This window comes from Psittacula echo (assembly GCF_963264785.1).
Source record: "Psittacula echo genome assembly, chromosome: 4".
NCBI lineage: Eukaryota > Metazoa > Chordata > Aves > Psittaciformes > Psittacidae > Psittacula > Psittacula echo.
Window position 1 is genome coordinate 6,416,192 of NC_137738.1, and position 19,770 is coordinate 6,435,961.

Genomic DNA, 19,770 nt, shown 5'->3' on the forward strand with positions numbered 1-19,770 from the left:
CCATACGGACAATACCCTTTTTTTTGCTAGACATTAGAGTTGTATACACTTGGTCTGGCTTTCTACACCCCATTTAAATGGAGCTGTCTCCCCCTTCCTCATGGAAGCTGTCTTTTTCTGGCCTATTTCACTTGCAGTTCAGAAGCTTTCATAGTTCTCAGCTCTCCCTGTCCTGCAGTTTAAAGGCTCTCCTATATGCATGATTGAGTCTGAGTCTCTGCAGGTTGAGATTTAGGTAAATCCCTTCTGTTTTCAGTGAATCAGTCCCTTATCCCTCACCCATTCTCCCCGTCACCGATGGAGACATTTGCTCCTTCCCCTCTGATCTTCAGTCAAAGACTCTGACTGACCTAATAGCCTAAGCTCCAGCTCCAGTTTCACACCAGTGCAGGGGCAGCCCCCCTGGCTGATCAAATGGATGGCTATCTGCTCCCAACACCAGTGGTCCAGCGCAAGGCACTGGCTACTGCTCACCCTTAAGGCCTACCTTGCTCCACAGATATTCAGTGTCTAGCAAGGCTGTCTATGAGAGTAAATAAATCCAGTGTGAGGATCACATCTTGAATTTACAGGCTGGGCCCTTGGAACCACGCAGTCTACACTGACCACCTTGGCAGTCAGCTCCTACATCTTTGCAAGATTACGGAGCCAGTGATCTGAACTCAAGGGGATACACACTCAGCACTGTCAGAAACTGAGGCACTCCAGAGCAAACCAAGCTGGAAAGATGCTTAGTGAACAGGCTGAGAAACAGCATGAAGCCCAACAGGCTGTCCCACCAGAGACAGTAGCAAACACCTGAGGAAGGCTGTAAGGGCAGGTACAAGCACAAACCAGCACTAACTCTGGGATGCCCTCCCAGTGACCAGATGCTTGCAAGCAGGCACTTGCAGAACCAGGGCAGGGTCTTATGTTTAAATCCTCTCAATAGACTTTTCTTACAGTTTACATGCACAAACCATTATCTGACCACAAAAAGACCTTCCTTTTCCTCCCACAGCACCTTTGTTTCCTTTGATGAGAGACCCTGTGAAACTCCTTTTGGAGTTCCAGCAGACCACCTTGCCCACACGCCTGCTGCCTCCTTCACAACCACTTGTGGAAAACATGACTTCTGTCATGTTTCTGTTTCCTCCCCACTGAAGCCAGCAGATTTAATACCAAACAATTTGCCTGTGGCAGACCAAGTCTGGTACCCCTACCTAAGTACCTTCAGCAGGGATTCCAACTAATCCAGATGATATTTAAATAGAGAACTATAGAAACACCAAAGACAAGTAAGCTTGACTTGGTCAGAAGAGACCCAGTGCACTGTGAGGCAGCTGAATAGGAAGACAATAAAAGGCAACCTTCTCAGAAGAGGACAGCGGGGAAACAGAACAGCCATGAGCAAAGAGGCCAGGTGAACACAGAGCACGTGGGAGAGAAGCCTGCTTTCACTGCACGGTCCACTGGAGACCTCTGTGCCAAGCCAGCTGCCCTTGGCAGAGCAAGTCAAGCCACTGGGTGCCTGGGGAACATTGCTGATGGTTGATGGTCGCCACAAAGGGTGGGAATGCAGCATGCAGACCTCATAGGGACACAAGGATTGGCCCAAGCAGTCACAAAGTGCTCAAAAGACAGGCATGGAGGGCCCTGAGAAAGCCAAGACTGTCAGATGAAAGATACGAGAGCTGGGAAGACTGGGGGCTCAGATCAAGCAGGTACTCTTCCAGCAGGTCAGTACGTGTCAGATGCTGGGCTGGTAGGAAATTAGATGAGACTAAATGTGAAGGAAGTCAGTTTTAATGGACAGTTTTGAGTTTGTTAAACAGGGTATGCAAGTGAGGAGCTCAGTGGTGCCAAAAGAAGATGGTGATGGGAGTAGAGACAGGGCAATGCTTATATTAGCCCAAGCAACAGAGACGTGTCAGAGGGCATTCCTCCAGGTCCTGTAGACCTGTCAGCCTGTGACTCCCTGCAACTCTTACCTCAGGGTGGGCTTGGGCGTGCTGTGCACACTCTCATTGTCCTCAATCTCTGGGCCGCTGTCACTGTTGTTGCACTCCTCCAGGCTGTCATAGAGCAAGCCCAAGTCCTCTTCTACCTCTTGGGTCTGGTCTACAGGGTCAGAGTCCAGGACCTGTGGGACCAAGCCCAGAGAGCAGTGAGAGATATGGAGTCACCTGCATCCCAGGCCAGACCAAGCTCCCTCCCAGCCATGAGGCACACACCACAGCACCTTTCCCACCTCAGGGAGTCAAACCCAGGCTGTGGAACAACCAGGTGACAGCACCTTTCCTCCCCTGGCGCCTCTCCCCAACAGGAAGGTGGGTTTGATTTGAGCATGAGGCTCAGAACTGCCTTCTTGAGGCAAGGTTTGGAAAACCCAAGGCCCAATCAGGGCCATAATTCATACCACCTTTGGTAACAGCCCTGGGCACCATGCACCTCATGCCTTGTGCTCCCACTGAGTGGGAACCAGCCCCTCTGTCATCCACACATATGCAGCAGCCTTCCCGTTTCTTACCTCCTCAGTCACTTTGAATCTCTTCAGCAAAGCCACAAATTTCTGCTTGAAGTTTGGTTGCTAAAACAAAAACAAACCCCTGTCAAATCACTTCTAGAGTGACTAACATGGAGGCCACTGCTGCTCTCTTTAATGTGCCTTCAGCTCCTTTCTGGGCCCAAAGGCCCAAGGTCAGCTATGATTTCCCTTGCTCTTTAAATCTGCTGTAGGATTTGGACTAAATCTGGACTCTGCAAGAAGCTGTTGTATCTGGGCATGATGGAGGGCACAAGGACTCAGACTCTATCTGCTCCAGGCTGGAATAGCACTTTCTCGCCATTTAAATGCCCTTTCTCCCCAGACCATCTGGTTGAGGAATGCTGCCTTCAAGTAAGAAAAGATGGGGAACAAACTCAGGAAGAAGGTGCCCAGGGAACTGCAGGGCTGAAGGAGACAGAGGTGAGGAAATGCTTGGAGAGCAGGGTAGTTCCCTCCTGCTGCTGACAGGCAGAGGAGCTGCTGATGGGTCACCCTTTCTAGAGCCAACCTTCCCCTTCCTCAGGGAGAAGACCATGTCACAGCAGCAAGCCAAGACTGTGCTGCACCCAGACCATCCTTGATATGAAGCCAGACTAAACCCAGTACAGATCATGAGGTGGAATACAGCTCTGAGCAGCAAACTAACTCATTAATGGGAAGAGGTTTGCCAATTCATCTCAGAGCCAAGGGCTCTCTTCCCTGCTCTGCACCAATGCCAGCATCCCTCCCCCAGAGCCCTCTCAGTCCCTGCAGGGAGGGGAGGAAGGGAATCCCTTCCATTTCTTGAATCACTCAGTAAATGCTGATGTTACTCTGGTCATTGACGTGGTTCGGATCATTTTCCTCCTAGCCTTCTTGGTTTTTCTCAAGTCATCCTCTTCATCAAACAGATCCTGCAGGCAAAAGATCACAGCACATCAGAGCAACACAGAGTGCAGGGAATGGCATCTCCTACATTCCCCATTTTGAAGAGCTTTTGTCCATTCTGCTCTCAGAGTCTTGTTTCTCAGTTCGGTCACCTCTTCCTATGCAGCTCCTTCTCCCTCCTTAGCACTGCCCCACAACAGACTTTCTTCTTTTGCCCCCCCCAGGCCCTTCCAGAGGGACATGTTCCAGCAGTATGCAGAGAAGATACCGCAGCTTTCTGCACCAATTCTTGTTACAACCTAAAACTCTCCTCTCTGCACTCACTAGCCACCCTGTGCTGTCCTGTTCTCCTTCTCCAGGGTTAGCTCAGGGCTCCCAAAAAGTGTCCTTCCAGGGATCAGTCTCAACAACACACACAACTCCCAGGGACATGGCCCTGATGTGTGAACCCAGCATGATGGAACAAGTAATGTAGAGGACTCTGAACAGGGTTTGTCCCTGTGCTTGACCTCCATGCTACCACAAGTCTTTTTTGGCCTTGACTGTAGACACCACAATAAGAGGACAGCAAACAGCAATAGCACAGCTTATCATAGGGCTGGGATAGGTCTGCCACCTCTGACCATTTTCAGACCCAGACTGTACTTCCTAAAATCGATGCTCTCTCTCAGAGAGCCTGTTATCTGGTTTGTTATCACAGGGACACAGGAGAGAACCATGGTGCGAGATGGAGGGGACTCAGCAGGGGTTTTATGCTGCAGATCAGACAGGTCCAAGAACACACGGGTGAGACCTATGGATCTCCAAAGTCCCTTGCTCCACCATGGACTTGCCAGCAGCCCACAGTTCTTCCTGCTGCCAGGTATTGTGGCTCTCTGCCCTCTGAAACCATGACAACTGTTGACAAGGGAGCTGAGAGGGCTCAGGGTGATCAAGACCCTGACTCTTGCTGCAGAAATGGGAGCAGGACATGAGCCACCTTGCCAGGTTCTCCCTTACCTGACCCTGCACAGCATCATCACTGGCTTCCTGCTCTGAGGAGAAGCTGTCATCCTCTTCTTCAGAGTAGTTATCAATGTCTGGGGAGCGATCTGAAAGCAGGCAGTGCAGATGCCACAGTTAAGCATGACGCTTGCCACAGCTCCTGTGAAGTGAAGGCAGGCAGTTGCACCAACACACCTGAAGCTTTGATTTTAGGACCTGAAGGAACGTTCCCATCCTCATGGTCAATGGGCTGACTGGACAAAGAGTAGATGCTGATTTCAGCCACTCGGATGTTCACGTCCTTCATGTTGCTGTGGAGGCCCAGCAGCTGCCCGCCATCCGTTGGGTGCTGCATCACCTAGACAGACAGACAAGACCCCTGCCAGGGTGACACAATAGCAGCTGGTAGCCCACCCGTCTTACAGCTACCCAACAAGCCAGAGCACTCCCAGCTCCAAGCACCTGCCCCTGGCACAGCTCCCTTCCCAGTGCCGGCACAGGGAAGCCAGGTCCCACTCCCCTCTGCTCCCAGCACCCCATACCTCAGCCATGTTAATGATGCCCACTGCAAGGGTCTTGTAGCCCAGGATTGTGCGGTTCTTGTACCTCTTCCTCCGCTGCAGCATGATCTGTAGCTTGTTGCCATCTCTCTTGAGGAAGTGTGGGTACTGAGGAAGCACAGGGAAGATGGCAGCATGAGGGCAGGGCTCAGTGTGACACACAGGTAAAAACCTCCTTCCTAGTGCTGATGCACAGCAGGATCTGACCTGCTGAACTTTAAAGTGCCCCTCAAAGGCCACCTCCACTCCACATCATTCTCTAAATCCCCATGCCCAGCATAACCACCCCTGAAGCAATGGAGCAGCTGGCCAGCAGCAGGAATCTGTGCTGTTGTGATCTGAGCATGGGCAACCACAGGAGCCCCCTCCTTAGAGGCTGCCCCCTTCACACTGAACCCCCAAAGCCGTGCTTGCTGAGGTGAGGGGAGCATGAGGGACCCAAGTAACCAGGCAACACAAGGTACCTGCAGTGAGAAGGTCAGCTCCAGCTCGGTCTCCATCAGGCCACCAGGCGGGAGGACGTATTCATTTGATCTCAGGACTCGCTTTGAACCCTACAACAAGACAGGCAGATGCACACAGCTAAGCTGGAGCATCTTGGCCAGGCACTCCAGTGCATCACACACACAAGTCACTGGTGTTCACAGTCCCCAAGGAAAGAGTCAGTGTCTTGACTCTGTTCTGTTCCACACCACTTGCCCAGCTGTGTCTCAGAAAACTCCTTCTAGCCTTTTCCTTGAACAACAATCCTTATCGCTCCATGCATATAAATGGTTCTTTGCCCCAGGAGGGCAGTAAGAGAGGCACTTGAACCACGTGTTCACTCCAACTCTTTCCTTTACTTCTCTGGAGCAGGTCCAGAGAAGGGCAAAGGAGCTGGTGAAGGGTCTGGAGCACAAGTGTGATGAGGAACGGCTGAGGGACCTGGGGGGGGGTTAGTGTGGAGAAGAGAAGGCTCAGGGGGGTCCTTATCACTCCCTACAACTGCCTGAAAGGAGGATGGAGCCAGGAGGGGGCTGGGCTCTGCTCCCAAGGAACAAGGGATGGGACAAGAGGAAACAGCCTCAAGCTGCACCAGGGGGAGGTTTACACTGGATATTGGGAACAATTCCTTCCCCAGAGGGCAGTCAGGCATTGGAACAGGCTGCCCAGGGCAGTGCTGGAATCACTGTCCCTGGAAGTGTTCACAAACCGTGTAGATGAGGCCCTCAGTGCCATGGGTTAGTGGTGGCCTTGGCAGTGCTGGGGAACGGCTGGACTGGGTGATCTTGAAGGTCTTTTCCAACCTGGTTGATTCTGCAGTTCTGTTCTGTCTTTACTATCTGCACAGCTTGGCTGCTGACAGAGACACCGAATGACTTGGGGATGAAAAATGCTGCCTGCATGCACCAGGCTCTCTTGGTTGTAGGGTGGCACAACTCACACTCCCCAGAAGGCCTGTACTTACTAACCGTGTCACTCCAGGGCTGTGGGACCAGTTCCAAGTATAAAATAGCTCATGGTGGTTCCTCACTCTCTCCTGCCTCCTTGGGAATGGGCCAGCAAGCTGAGACATTGATTTAGGGAGGCAACAGGCTAGGCCAGCACAGCTGCTGTTGAGAATCAGTTACCATGGCTGTTGTGAACACTCCTTCATTTACACTGTGAGCTTGTGAGCAGATGGGTCAAAGCTAAACAAATAGGCACAGCAGCACAAAGGAATTGGGTCCTTCCCAGAACCTCATTGCATCTCCATCCCCTTCCCAGCTTTATCCTGGCAGATGCCGTGGCCAGTAGGATCCTAAGTTACCCATGGCCAGAGACCCTTCAGCAACTCAGCCAAATCCCAGATTTGGCTAAAGTGAGGTGAGGTTAGAGCCCCCAGCTCTTCATCTCAACACAAGCCAAAAAGAGGGACATGGAGCTGTTGGAGCAAGTCCAGAGGAGGCCATGAAGATGCTCTGAGGGCTGGAGCAGCTCTGCTGTGGAGACAGGCTGAGAGAGCTGGGCTGGTTCAGCCTGGACAAGAGAAGGCTTCAGGGGCACCTTAGAGCAGCTTCCAGTGCCTAAAGGGATGACAAGAAAGCTGGAGAGGGGCTTTTGACAAGGGCCTGTAGGGACAGGACAAGGGGGAATGGCTTTAACCTAACAGAGGGGAGATTGAGATGAGACATTAGGAAGAAATTCTTCCCTGTGAGGGTGCTGAGGCCCTGGCACAGGGTGCCCAGAGAAGCTGTGGCTGCCCCATCCCTGGCAGTGTTCAAGGCCAGGCTGGACAGGGCTTGGAGCAACCTGCTCTAGTGGAAGGTGTCCCTGCGGCAGGGGGTTGGAACTGGGTGAGCTTTAAGGTCCTTTCCAAACCAAACCCGTCTGGGATTCTATGACCTCCAATGCAAATGGGACAGCAGCCCCAGAAGACACAACAGGAGCATGCAGGTGGCGCTGTGAAGGAGACCACAGTTACATCCCCTCTGCAATCAAAGCGAATGGCAATAACACAGGCATGTCTGAGCACTAAGGAAGCTTGCTGATAGGAAGCAGGATCCAGCAGGCCTGGCTGGTGCTGATAAAGGCTTTTTTTGCACCTGTATTGCTAGTGTTACCCATGCTAGGCAGGAAAACCAAAACCAAAGCACCTAGAGAGGGGAGGTAAGAAAAGCCTCCACATTTTGCAGTGATGCAGCATTACAGTTCTCACTGATACTCAAGCAGAGACAAGCTCTTGGGAAACCCTTTTTGGCTTTCAAGAGGCCCGGCCAGTCTACACTGTCTGCAGCACTGTTCCCAGCCATCATGCCAGGAGTGAAAGGTTTTCCTAAACTGGAGGAGGTGGAGCTCATCCCCTTCGCCATCTGTGAGCTTTCCTGGCCAAGAATGCACTTCCTTCCTGAACAAGTCTTTAGTAAGAGGTGACAGGTGGTCACTGTGGTCATCTACTTCAGCACATTTACTATTTGCTATCTGTTGCAGAGAGACTCTCCACCAAAGATCCATTCTTTCATCAATACACACACAGTCATAGAGTGGTTAGATCTTCACTACCCAATAGACTGAAAACCTACAGGAGAGCTTTCTCTGCTATCCACATGTGCATGGTGCCTAGCTCTGGCTTGCAACAATCCCCAATTTCAGGGATAAATCCTGGTGGGTCTTGTTCAAAGCATGAGACTGAGCTGGAACAGCACACCAAACTGGAAAAGGAGAACATAGTATGGGAGAGCAGGGCGATGCAGGCAGCAAGCATCACCCGGAATTTGAGTTAAAGGTGCATTTTGAGAGAAAATAGATTATTAGAGTATCCTCAAGAAATTTAGTGAGGGGGCAACTGGGATTGCTCAGGCACAAGTGGAAAATCCTACAAGTGGTTGCAAGAAACAAAGTGTGAGTGAAGTGTAGGCAGAAAACTGCATGTACCTTCCATGCATAGCAAGTAGGAGCAGAAAACCCCAGTTCCAGCAAGGAGCAGGGCCAGGGCAGCAGGCAGAGACAACAGGCTCCTGAGCCTGGCCTGTTCTGTAGAACATATTCTGGTCCTCTGTGCAGGACTCGGAGAGATTCTGTCCATCATCCCCCTGCAGCAGCACTAAGGGTCAAACCTGAGTCACCAGCCACATCCTGAGAGCAGCTGCAGGAGGATCTGCATCCCTCCCAGAGCCCCTGCCCCAGGAGCTGCAAGTGCTGGGAGTGCTGGGGCTTGTTTTCCTCTTTCTTGGATTGTTTCCTCAATTCACGGCTCAGGACTGGGCGTTTCTGGATTACAGTGTGTGTCTGTGCCAAGAGGGAGCACCACGTTTCCCTTCACACTGTAATCAGTTACAGTGCCAAGACAGAGATTCGCATTTGCATGGAGCTGAGCCAGGCATACCTGAATCTCTTAATGCCATGCTAAACGAAAAGGAAATGCTTTGACATCTCTGGTCTGTTAAACCAAATAATAAGGGTTTAAAAACCACTCAAGCAGTAGGAGAGTAAGTCTCCTTTTTCATAGTAGTTCAGGCTGGAAGCCACTGGACGTTAACTATTCAAATAACCTCTGGGAAATGGGTATGTTCTGTAGACATGGATTGCTTCCTTAGTCCTTTGACAGTGGTCTTTTCACATGAAGGAGCAGAGAACAGCACATGCCACACTTGGAAGCTGTCTTTTTAGACCAGAAGGGCACAATCACTGTGAGGAGATCAGATATTCTAGGCAGGCTTACACTGCCCTTTGGGTCACAAACATTCACGGAGCAGACTGTCTCCAGAGCTGGGGCTGTTGTCCTGATGCCAGCCCCTCTCAGGCAGGGTCAGAGCTTTGTTTGTGTGCAATCTGCCTGTCAGAGCAGCAACTTCCTGATGGGTAACTTCCTTAATGCAACACAGACACTACCGAAATGAGAGAAAATCTAGCTCCCTTTACACTTGTCCCCAGCTGCCCCCTTGGGAACTTGCAGGTCCTCCACAAATCCCATACCTCAGCTGTTTCCATCCAAAAGATGGAGACGGCAATGCTTGCTGAGCAGCCTTCAAACAGCTTCTTGCTAGCATGACTCATCTGTTACCTAGGAGAGGAGCAGGAGGGACGGATCCATCCAAGGCCATTCCGTAGGCAGGCTGCGCTGGAGCTGCCTACAGCTTCCATCTGTCTCCCAGAAAGGCTCAGCAGACCCCAGCCCTGCCTGGTGCTGGTCAGGCAGGTGGAAGCAGCCTGGTGAGGGACATGAATCCATTTGCTCCACAGATATGTGGCCACACAGAGGGAGGGTGACCATGTTTCAATGAAGTCCCTGAATGCAAGAGATGGAGTCCCACTGTGCAGCCTCTTCCAGCCTGATGTTTGCAGTGCATGAAAGAAGAGGCAGATGAGGATGTAAGGAGGGCTGCATGGAAGCCAGAGGTTCCCAGCCCAGAGAAGCACAGCCAGCTTGGGCTGACAGTGCAGGAGATGAAAAGGAGAGAGGGTCCAGTCCAGCCCTCCCAGTCATGGCCCCAGCTGACTCCCAGCCCCTGGATCCATCTATAGCCCAGCCTGGATTGCCCCTGCATTTCCAGATGCAGCCAGACAACTTTCTCCTGCCCAGATTGTTTCCACACACGAAAGGGACACAGGTCTCAGCTCTCCTGAATGGCACCGTACAGACAGTTGATGGAAAGGCCAGCAAAGTGGGATGCTGACCAACAGTGTGTGGAACACAGCATCCTCCTGCTGTTCTTCCTCTTAGCTTTCAGTTCCTCCTGTGTCAGTGAATCAGGTCTGCCATGAAGCAAACCCCGGCTCCCACCGCTTCGCTAATACTGCAGCTTCCAGCACTAATCCAGGATTTAGATCCTAATATGTACGGCACAAAGAGCAATGTGGGAGTGCAAAGCTGCTGAGCTCCCACCCCACGGTGCTGTCCATGGGACCAGCAGCTTCTCTGCCAGCTGACAAGTACAAAGGAAGGACACCAACATCCCAGCTGGGTTAGGGGAGCTGTGGCCAGGACAGCATACCCAAGAGGTATCTTGCTTCCATGATGTCCTTTGGCAGGCAGAAAGGATATGCCTGCACCCATAGGGACTCATCTCTTCAGCACCAGCTGCAGAGAGGGAGTGGGGAGGACTGCTCATACCAGGAGGACAGCAAATTCCCTCTCCCTTTGGTGACAAAACCCCTCTCCCCTCTGCCTGGTTCAGAGTAGAGGCACCAGGCTGTGTGGAGAGAAAGCACAGAGAAACGGAGGGAACAGCAGAGGCAGCAGTGAGATCACAAGGTGCAAATGTCAGCAGGAGTCAAGCAGAGCTGCTGATCCCTCGTGCCCTTTCCTTCCCACCCATCACTTCCCAGGAACGGAGCGGATATGGATGGAGGGCACTGCCAGAAATCAGCCAGCGCTGGCTGAGAATGGTGGGGTAGGGGATTCCAAAATCCAAACAGCAGCTGCAGAGGAGGCCCTTGGCTGACGCAAGCAGGCAAGCAACATACGCTTTGTCTTAGTACAAGGGTCTAACCAAATTCATCCCTGATACAGACTAGCACCAAGCTGTCTGCTGCTGTCCCTGCGGCATCATTCCCACCTGCCTGAGAGCCAAAATCTCTCCAAGGATGCTAACCAAGACAAGAAGCAAGGGGTTGGCACAAGGCACGGGACATGCAGATCAGCACTTCACAGAGGGCACAGGGACGGGCTTGCTGCCATCAGACAGGGTGAGAAGCCTACCTGGATCTTCACAGCGATAAGCACAGAGCTCAGCTCTTTGTCCAGCTCTTTGAGGACTGTGAGTTTCTTGAGGCGCAGACTGCAGAGCCTGTAAGACAGAGAGAATGGGACACATTCAGGCACCACCATCCCTGGGGCCCTGCCACATGGTACCTGGTGCTCGGAAGGTAGCCCCGGTGCTCGGCCCAGCCACAGGCACAAGCTCGGCTGAGGAGCACTGGTACTCATGAGCCACCGAGGCAGCCCATTGGGGAAAAAGGGAAAGAAGGAAAATTAACAGAGCTAAAGCAGGCTTAAGGGATTAGCATGCAACAGGAAGTCCAACAGCAGGCCATGTGGTAAAGAGATCCCTTCCCATGCAGGGCTGTTGCCAGCTCTGCTTAAATCTACCTTGGCGACAGTGCTGTTTATTTATAAACCAAAGCACTTAAATCCACTCTTATCCTGGACTTAGTTAAGGCAAATGTTCCCATGCAGACATCACAACTCAGCTGCTTCTCACACGGCGCTGCGCAGAGCTGACCTGCGAGGCTTCACACAGGAAGCCTCCTGCAGCAGAGCCACCCTGACAGCCCCCAGCCCTGCCAGGAAAAGCCCACGAAGGAGCCTGAGGCCGAGTGAGAAGAGCTACTGGTGCTGCTGGAAGGATCAGTCAGTGCCTGCGAGATGGCAGCTTCCCCCAGCTCCTGCCCAGGAGCCTAAAGCAGGGCTCCCACTGAGCCTACTTGTGAGGACCTATCATAGAATCAGCCAGGTCGGAAAAGACTTGCAATATCACCAAGTCCGACCATTCCCCAAGCCCTGCCAAGGCCATCACTAACCCATGGCACTGAGGGCCTCGTCTACACGGCTTGTGAGCACTTCCAGGGACGGTGATTCCAGCACTGCCCTGGGCAGCCTGTTCCAATGCCTGACTGCCCTCTGGGGAAGGAATTGTTCCCAATATCCAGCCTAAACCTCCCCCTGGTGCAGCTTGAGGCTACAACCTGGGGACAGTGGTGGAATCGCTGTCCCTGGAATCTTTCCCTGAAGCCAAGGCACTTCCTGAGCTGTCAGTGGTTGTATGCATAAGACACCACTGCTGTGTGCAGAGGGGAGGAGAGACCTACTCCACTTTCAGAAAGCAAGTCCCTGTTGCCAGCAAACAGGAGCGATGAACTGGGACAGCAGCAGGTTCTTCATCAGGCCCTGCAGCTCTGGCACCAGGATGATCAGGCCAATCACATGCTGTAAGATGAACTGGGATGAGAAGTGACTGCTTGAGAGCCTCCCAAGGGGAAGTGTGACAGAGCACTTGCTGGCACACGCTGCCTCTCTGCCTCCAGCAACTTCAACTGCTGCAGCCTGGGAAGGGCAGGTAAAGCGAGCTGCAGTGGTGTAGCATGGAAGGATGCAGAGCCAAAGGCCATGAGATAGCACCCTCCTGGACTCCCTATGGAGAGACCTAGGGCCAGGGCTACCAAAGGCTTGCTGTAGATCGCATCCCCCAGCTGAGCTATGCACAGTCGTGTGCAGCACACCAGCCCTGGTGCTGACCAGGAGTCCTCTCCTTGCCGTGAAAGAAGTATTTTGGCTCTCCAGTACCCTGGCTACCAAAAGCACACATCTGCTCTGCTGCTGGATCCAGAGCACACTTCTGTCACTGCAAATTGCAGTAGGGTTGGCTCATCCCAAGTAACCTTTCCAAATCAAATCCCAAAGCACGAGGGACAAGAAGACAGAATTGGCCAGGTTACTATGTCCTTTCGTTTCCTGTAAAGCATTTCACAGCTTATGGCTCTGTCTGCCTTAGGAAATCCAGCCTGTTTTCCCATAAGTCTATTCCTGGTCCCTTCCATCATCCCACCTCCTGCCAAGTGCCTCTAGACAGACCAAACCCAAGGCCAAAGCTTGGGAGAAGCAGCAGAGAGTCTTCTTCCTTTTATCTCTGAGGGTTATAACAGCACAGGGTGGGAAAAGGACAGAGAGCAAAGGCATGCTGGGAACAGCAAAAGATGCCAATGCCAGCAGGGTACATATCACCATGAGCAAGGCTGCACCCTGAGACAGGACGAAGGGAAGAAAACAGCATCCTGCAAGCAGATACATCCACCTTGCTGCTGCTCACGGCTGCCTAGAGTCCTGCTCCCAGCCTCATGGAGCACATGTCCTTGGGGTGGCCATTCAAGACAGGCTGTAGCCTCTTTTCAAAGAGGCCAGCTCAGCACATTAAATAGGACCTCAGCACCACTATACTGCATTAGAGCACCTCATTTGTTCAGTTTTTCCTATCTTCATAGGAGAGAAGCCCCTCCTAACAGCCCCTGCTGCCCTCACCTGCCTGGGCAGTCCACTCTTACCTGCATCAAACATCAGCATCTCACTGCCCACATTTACCAGGCATGTTCTGCTCCGATTAGCCCTGAGAAGAGTGCCTAACAGCTCTTTAATCTCTCTGCAGATGATCTCAGAACAGCCCTGGCTTGGGCAGCGGCTTGTCTCTGAGCTTGCAGCACCCAGCTGCTCCATTAAACATATTCAGAAGCAGCTTTCCCACGGCAGGGACCTCACACAGATCTGTCCAGGAGCTCTGCCTGCCACTCAGAGGCCTCCTGCACAGAGCCTGCTCTCCCACTGCGGGCTCGTAGCACTCCTCTGCCCTCAGATATGTATTTCATAGTATTGCAACACCACTGGGGCAGCACAGCCACCCACTAAAGGTGCACAGGAAAGAGCAGGTGACGCCCCAAAGAGATACAACAGTTAGGACAAGGCATAGCAGACCCCCAGGGTGGGTCAAACGCACTTACAAGATGAGGAGGCTCAGAGAAGGAACATCAAGAGACCATGTGCATGTCTCAGCCAGCAGCAGTAGCTACTAGTGATCATCAGAGGTGAAAGCAGCCAGGTATGAGGGAGGATTGAGCACAGCCAGGGAATGGGTTCACTGGTTTTTGTCTGCAAGACATAAGATTCACTCAGCATGACAGATCTGCTGGATTTACCTGGGAGAATCTCTTTCTAAATGCCTCACATGATGTGCAAAACCATTCCCTTCCCCAGGGCTTTCAGAACTGACAGCTGAGAGCTGCAGCCAAATTGTAGCCAAAGCTGCTCTTGGACCAGCGACTGTTTCCTTCCCAGGATTTTAACAGGTTATGCTTTTGGAAATCCCTGGTTGAAAAGAGATCAGCCAAGATGTGTTACTGAGAGCACACGGGGCACAGGGAGCCATGCAAGGAGAGGCAGACAGAGCCGCAGCACTGCTGTGCTCAGGGGGTGTAGGACTTGTCTTTCCAAAAAGCTACATCTGCTCCAGGCTTTCGGCTGCTTCTGTGCTGCCAAAACATTACCATGCAGGCAGTGCAAACCTGAACTGCCCGCATGTGAACTCCTAAGGTGCAGAACTGCTGTAACACTGCATTTCTCCTGGCAGAATGGCTGCTCAGGACAAGAGCCAACACTGAGATCCCTCTGGTTGGCTGCTGCTCATGGCGTAGTCAGAAGGGTGGGCTATTCCAAGCAGGAGGGCCATGAAGCATTGGCATGAGGGTACATGGCTTGTCCAGTGCCACTGCAGAGGTCATGGCATCCCAGATGGGGTCAGAACAGGCCTGGCTGCAATGGAAAAACAGCTCTCACAGGAATCCTTGGCCAAGGCCGTACACCCCATCAGGAGCATTCCCTGTTCTCCAGCATCCCCAGCTAAGCACAGACAGCAATGACACTGACCCAGCAAAGCTGCCAGGATTCCCACTGCTCAGGCCTGCAGCCATTGCTCCACAGCACATGTGCTCGCCCCCTCCAGGCTGCTGAGCTGTCCTGTGCAGGCTGGAGGTGGCTGCAATGGCAAGTGCATGGCAGCATCTCTCCAAGCTCTTGCTGCTCTGCTCATTTCCAGGATGGCTCCATGTGGGATGCTGTACACAGCTGACAAAGAGAAAGCTCCAGCCAACATGTAACCTGAGTGCCACCTCCTGACCTGAGGACTGCTTCCCTCTGAAAAATGCCACCTCCTGGCCCAGCCCCGCTGTGGACTGGGAGCTCCCACGTGCTTTGGAGCCTGGACTGCAAATCACAGAATCAACCAGGCTGGAAAAGCCCTTCAGGATCATTCAGTCCAACCATTCCCCAGCACTGCCAAGGCTGCCACTAACACATGGCACTGAGGGCCTCGTCTACATGGCGTATGAACACTTCCAGGGATGGTGACTGCATCTGCTGCTCAAGTTCAGCTCCATCAATCAGCACCCCCAAGTCCTTTTCCATGACCAGCTTTCCAGCCACTCTTCCCAAGCCTGGAGCCTTGCATGGGGTTGTTGTGACCCAAGGACAGGACCCAGCACTTTGCCTTGTTGAACCTCACACCACTGGCCACAGCCCATGGATCCAGCCTGTCCAGACCCCTGCATATAAAGCCCAAAACATAAGCAACTCTTGCTGTTTTGGAACTCCAAGCAGCATTCCAGTAAGCTTAGTTTTTTCTCCACAATTGCTGTTAAACTCCACAGAAACAGGAGACAACTGTATGCTTTTATGAATCAAGTATAAAAGATATCAGTGATGCAGTTGTACAGGAAGAACTCTGGATGAAAACTGCATGTGTAGCTTGTTCTGAACATAAAACACACAGTGGTGCTGGGCACCTGACAAGAAACATGAAAACAAGACTGTTATGGGATAGGTGATCAGATCCTGAAGAGAAGGCAAGAAAATCTCAGTTCAGATATGCACATAATACCCCACGATGCATAATAATAAGGATGTGTTTAAAATTCAATTTAAAAGAAACAAAAAGATACTCTTATCTCTCCAACCCTTAATTTCCCTGTATTACAGCTGTGCCTACCATTTAATTAATCTGCTGCTTATCTGTTAGAAAACATCCTCACAAAATGGGAAGTTTCATTTTCTCCCTGGTGATTCACATTGTTATGCTCAAAGAGATCTCCACCCCGGGCCCTGTGAGCATCCTTCTGAGAAGGCATTTGAGCTTCAGAAGCTTTAGGGATATGTGGAGCCAACAGTGCTGCATGCTGAACACACAGGAGCGAGGGGACGGTGTGCTGCACAGTCTGTGTGCTCCAGGGAGGAACTCAGCTAAGAAGCATCAAGTCCTAAATTAGCTTAGGAGCTTTAAAGATTCTGCCTTCAAGGGCTTACCTGTTTGAACTACACTCCACTAAAACCAACTCTAGAGGAATGAGTTCCCTTGAAGCAAGGGTTTCAAGAGTCGTATTTTTTCCACCTAAAATGAAAACAGCCTAAGTTTTCTTATTCCTTTAAATAATTTGATTCAAATTGTGGCTTAGGTTACTCTGACCTAAATGCATTATGCCTGGGAGAAAACAACTTGAGCTACAGCAGGAATGAGCAAGCAAAGGCAGGAGGGAGGCTGCAGGGAGGCAGCGGCTCTTGCTGATGTGCCCAGCTGGAGAGAGGAAAGACAGGGTGTACATGCTCTGTGGGAAGGGGGTGCTTCCTGCCCCTATCCCTGCGGAGGCTGCTCTGCTTGTCCGGCATCAAACTGCCCCACAGCCCAGCTCCCACTTCTCTCTCACAATTAGCTGATTGGGAAGCCAGGAAGCCGGCTGGGCCTTGGGGGAATCTATGCAGGTTGCCACAGCGACTCCATAAATCCATGCCACTGGAGACCACCATGCTCTGAAAATCCAGACATCAAAGACCTTCTAGCAGCCTGCATGACAACCAGTTATTCTGCTCTCTGGCTTGCAAGCCTAAGTAAAATCAACCCAGCTCAGCCTTGTGCACAGACAATCTCCAAGGGACACCGGAGCAGCTGGGACGTGCAGTGTGAAGCCAGACTATGGAGGTATCATAAGGCAGATCTTTGGATCATGATTCCCCAGGTTTGTCCATCTGAGGGAACAACACATTGGAGATCTTTGAGAACTACACACAGGGGATTCAGAGCAGCACACGTGCCAATGTGCAACAAAGCCGGTTCTCTCTTAGAAAGCAGCCTGAGCTGCTTCAGCACAACAGGCAGTAAAACCATAAAACCAGACCTGCTGCGGTGAGTAGTCCTCAGAACCACTCCATAAGGGCTGACACCAATTCAGAGCACAGCAGTCTTCAGCAGTTCCCAAAATCCCCAAAATGAAACTGGGTATTTTCCCTTTCTCCTGGCTTAGCTCATCTCTCAAAGCTTGAGCTTCAGGGCCTGATGTTCAACACCTGGCTTAAGCCTCAGCATCGCTCGGGCTCACAGTATTAACATGTGAGTAGGCTTAATGCAATTGCTCCTGTCAGTCCCTCCAACTCATTGGAACTGCCATGTAGAAAGTACAAATGATTCCAGAGATAACCCGAAACATGAGACTCATCTACCATTTGCATTTCTGTCAGCACTACTTCTGCCTCCCTCCGCAGTACCCCAATTTGACTGTCACTTTTGGTGATGCTGCGGGATGCAAAAGCTCTGCAACTGAACACTTACAAAGCATAATAAACCCCCCACATGCACACGTTCTACTGGCAGAGGAAACACAAGAGATGTGCCTTGGCTCTGCTTGCAAGAAATGAGATTTAAGCCAGCAACGTGAGCAGCTATGAGGTATGAAGAAAAATCCAGAAGATACAGGTGACAATGAAGCTGTTAGGACAGACATCAGGCACAGTACTATGGAAAGCCCCTGCACCAGTTACAGCCACCTCTACTCCTAGGTTTGGTGGCTACATAATCACAGAATCCCAGACTGGTTTGGGTTGGAAAGGACCTTAAAGCTCATCCAGTTCCAACCCCCTGCCACGGGCAGGGACACCTTCCACTAGACCAGGTTGCTTCAAGCCCTGTCCAACCTGGCCTTGAACAGTGCCAGGGATGGGGCAGCCACAGCTTCTCTGGGCACCCTGTGCCAGCGCCTCAGCACCCTCACAGGGAAGAGCTTCTTCCTAATGTCTCATCTCAATCTCCCCTCTGTCAGGTTAAAGCCATTCCCCCTTGTCCTGTCCCTACAGGCCCTTGTCCAAAGCCCATCTCCAGATTTCTTCTTAACTCCTTTAGGCACTGGAGCTGCTCTAAGGTCTCCCTTTAAGGAGCTTTCTCTTCTCCAGGTTGAACCAGCCCAGCTCTCAGCTTGGCTCCACAGCAGAGCTGCTTCAGCCCTCAGAGCATCTCCATGGCCTCCTCTGGTTTCGCTCCAGCAGCTCCACATCCCTCTTGTGTTGTTGCCCCAGAGCTGGGCACAGGACTGCAGGGGGGGTCTCAACAGAGCAGAGCAGAAGGGGAGAATCCCCTCCCTCGACCTGCTGCTCACGCTCTGGGGATGCAGCCCAGCACATGGCTGGTTTTTGGGCTCAAGCACATGATGAACTGACTCAATCTGCAAATCCAACAAAAATGAACCAAAATTATAATGAGCTGCTTCCTTCCAGGCCAGCACTGAGATGGCTTGCCACATAGGCATGTGCTGGAAGCACTGCCAGGGAAGGGGTGCCAGTGCAAAGCTGTCAATCCATACTATCCAAGCTATCATGCTGAGTAGGTACATTGGACTTGGCATTTGGCCTGAGAAAGGAATAAAGCTCTCCCACCTTCTTTTGAAACAACCCAATGCCTGAGTCACCCACAGGAAGCACTTTCATTGCCAACCCAGCACCCCAGCACAGGCATGCAGCTCAGCAGAGCTTCCAGTTAAGGTGAGACAGCAGCAATTTGAGGTGCCTCTCACCTTTCTCTCCTTCAGCATGCCACACTGCTAACAGAGCTTCAGCAAGATGCCGTTATTTGCTTTATTCAAGTACTTTTATATCCCCTGTTTGGTCCTGTGCTGAGTCCTGCAGCCTGCCGCATAAGATTCCTATTGACAGCGCTGGCTGTGCTGTGATAGGAGCTCACACAACAGCGTTGGGCCATGTGCTACTTGCACTGCAGGAGATGAAAGATGCCAAACAAAACGTATTCTTTGGGGGGGGGGGGGGGGGGGAATTAAAAAGCTGATATTTGAGACGATATTGATTAGAAAACCATTCAGTGTTGGGATCTAACATGTCACCTCCTAAGGCTCACCATGTAAGGCTTCCCACTGGGGTTTTTTCCATGTTTAAGATTAGGAGAGACATTAGCCTTAAAGGTCTGTCTGGCCCAAGCTCCTGGAGAGCAATACAGAGACACTGTATTTGCTGAGCAACCAGAAAGTGGCAATCCACCAAAAACCCTGGGAAAAATGGTCCATCCCTCAACAGTAACAAAATCACCCGGGCTGGTATTGAGCCACCTCGGAAATGTACTGCCCTTTTTGTGAGGTTTGTCAAGAGAACAAAAGACTACCTGGCTAAAGAAGTGCCTCCCCATCAGCAACTGGGTGTAACTCCTTCCAACAGACAGACAAAGCAGGAGCCTGATTCCTGGAATAACTCCTCCAGCAACAGTGTCCGATGCTCATTCACTGGAGCTGAATTGAATATTTGCAAAGCTCAAACTCAACAACTTCATTGTTGCATTAAACAGCACCTGAGTCTTTACACTTAGAAGCAAAGTCGCAGCTTTTGAAGAGCTCCAATTCCCATCCTGAACAGCTCTCCCTGGATCCAGAGATGGTTCCTCAAGTTGTTGCCTAGAAATCATTTCCTTTCTCAAAACAAAATATCAGACAGTAGGAGAAAGCTTCCCTTCCCCACCATGCACTCCTGGCCTGAAAGTCTCCAACACACAGCCAGGGACCTACAAG

General features: G+C 51.6%; 1 protein-coding gene across 1 annotated transcript in view; it reads right to left on the minus strand.

Moving 5' to 3' along the window:
- The window catches only part of LOC308220192 (phosphofurin acidic cluster sorting protein 2-like), a gene marked incomplete at its 5' end in the record, with an annotated part of 42,753 nt that overhangs the window by 7,234 nt on the left and 15,749 nt on the right, over positions 1-19,770 (minus strand). Inside the window, 8 exons of the mRNA XM_080615985.1 lie at positions 1,971-2,122; positions 2,510-2,569; positions 3,340-3,420; positions 4,394-4,485; positions 4,574-4,736; positions 4,921-5,046; positions 5,403-5,492; positions 11,099-11,186. Coding sequence (XP_080472111.1) covers positions 1,971-2,122; positions 2,510-2,569; positions 3,340-3,420; positions 4,394-4,485; positions 4,574-4,736; positions 4,921-5,046; positions 5,403-5,492; positions 11,099-11,186 — 852 coding nt within the window. The remainder of the gene's footprint in view (positions 1-1,970; positions 2,123-2,509; positions 2,570-3,339; positions 3,421-4,393; positions 4,486-4,573; positions 4,737-4,920; positions 5,047-5,402; positions 5,493-11,098; positions 11,187-19,770) is intronic.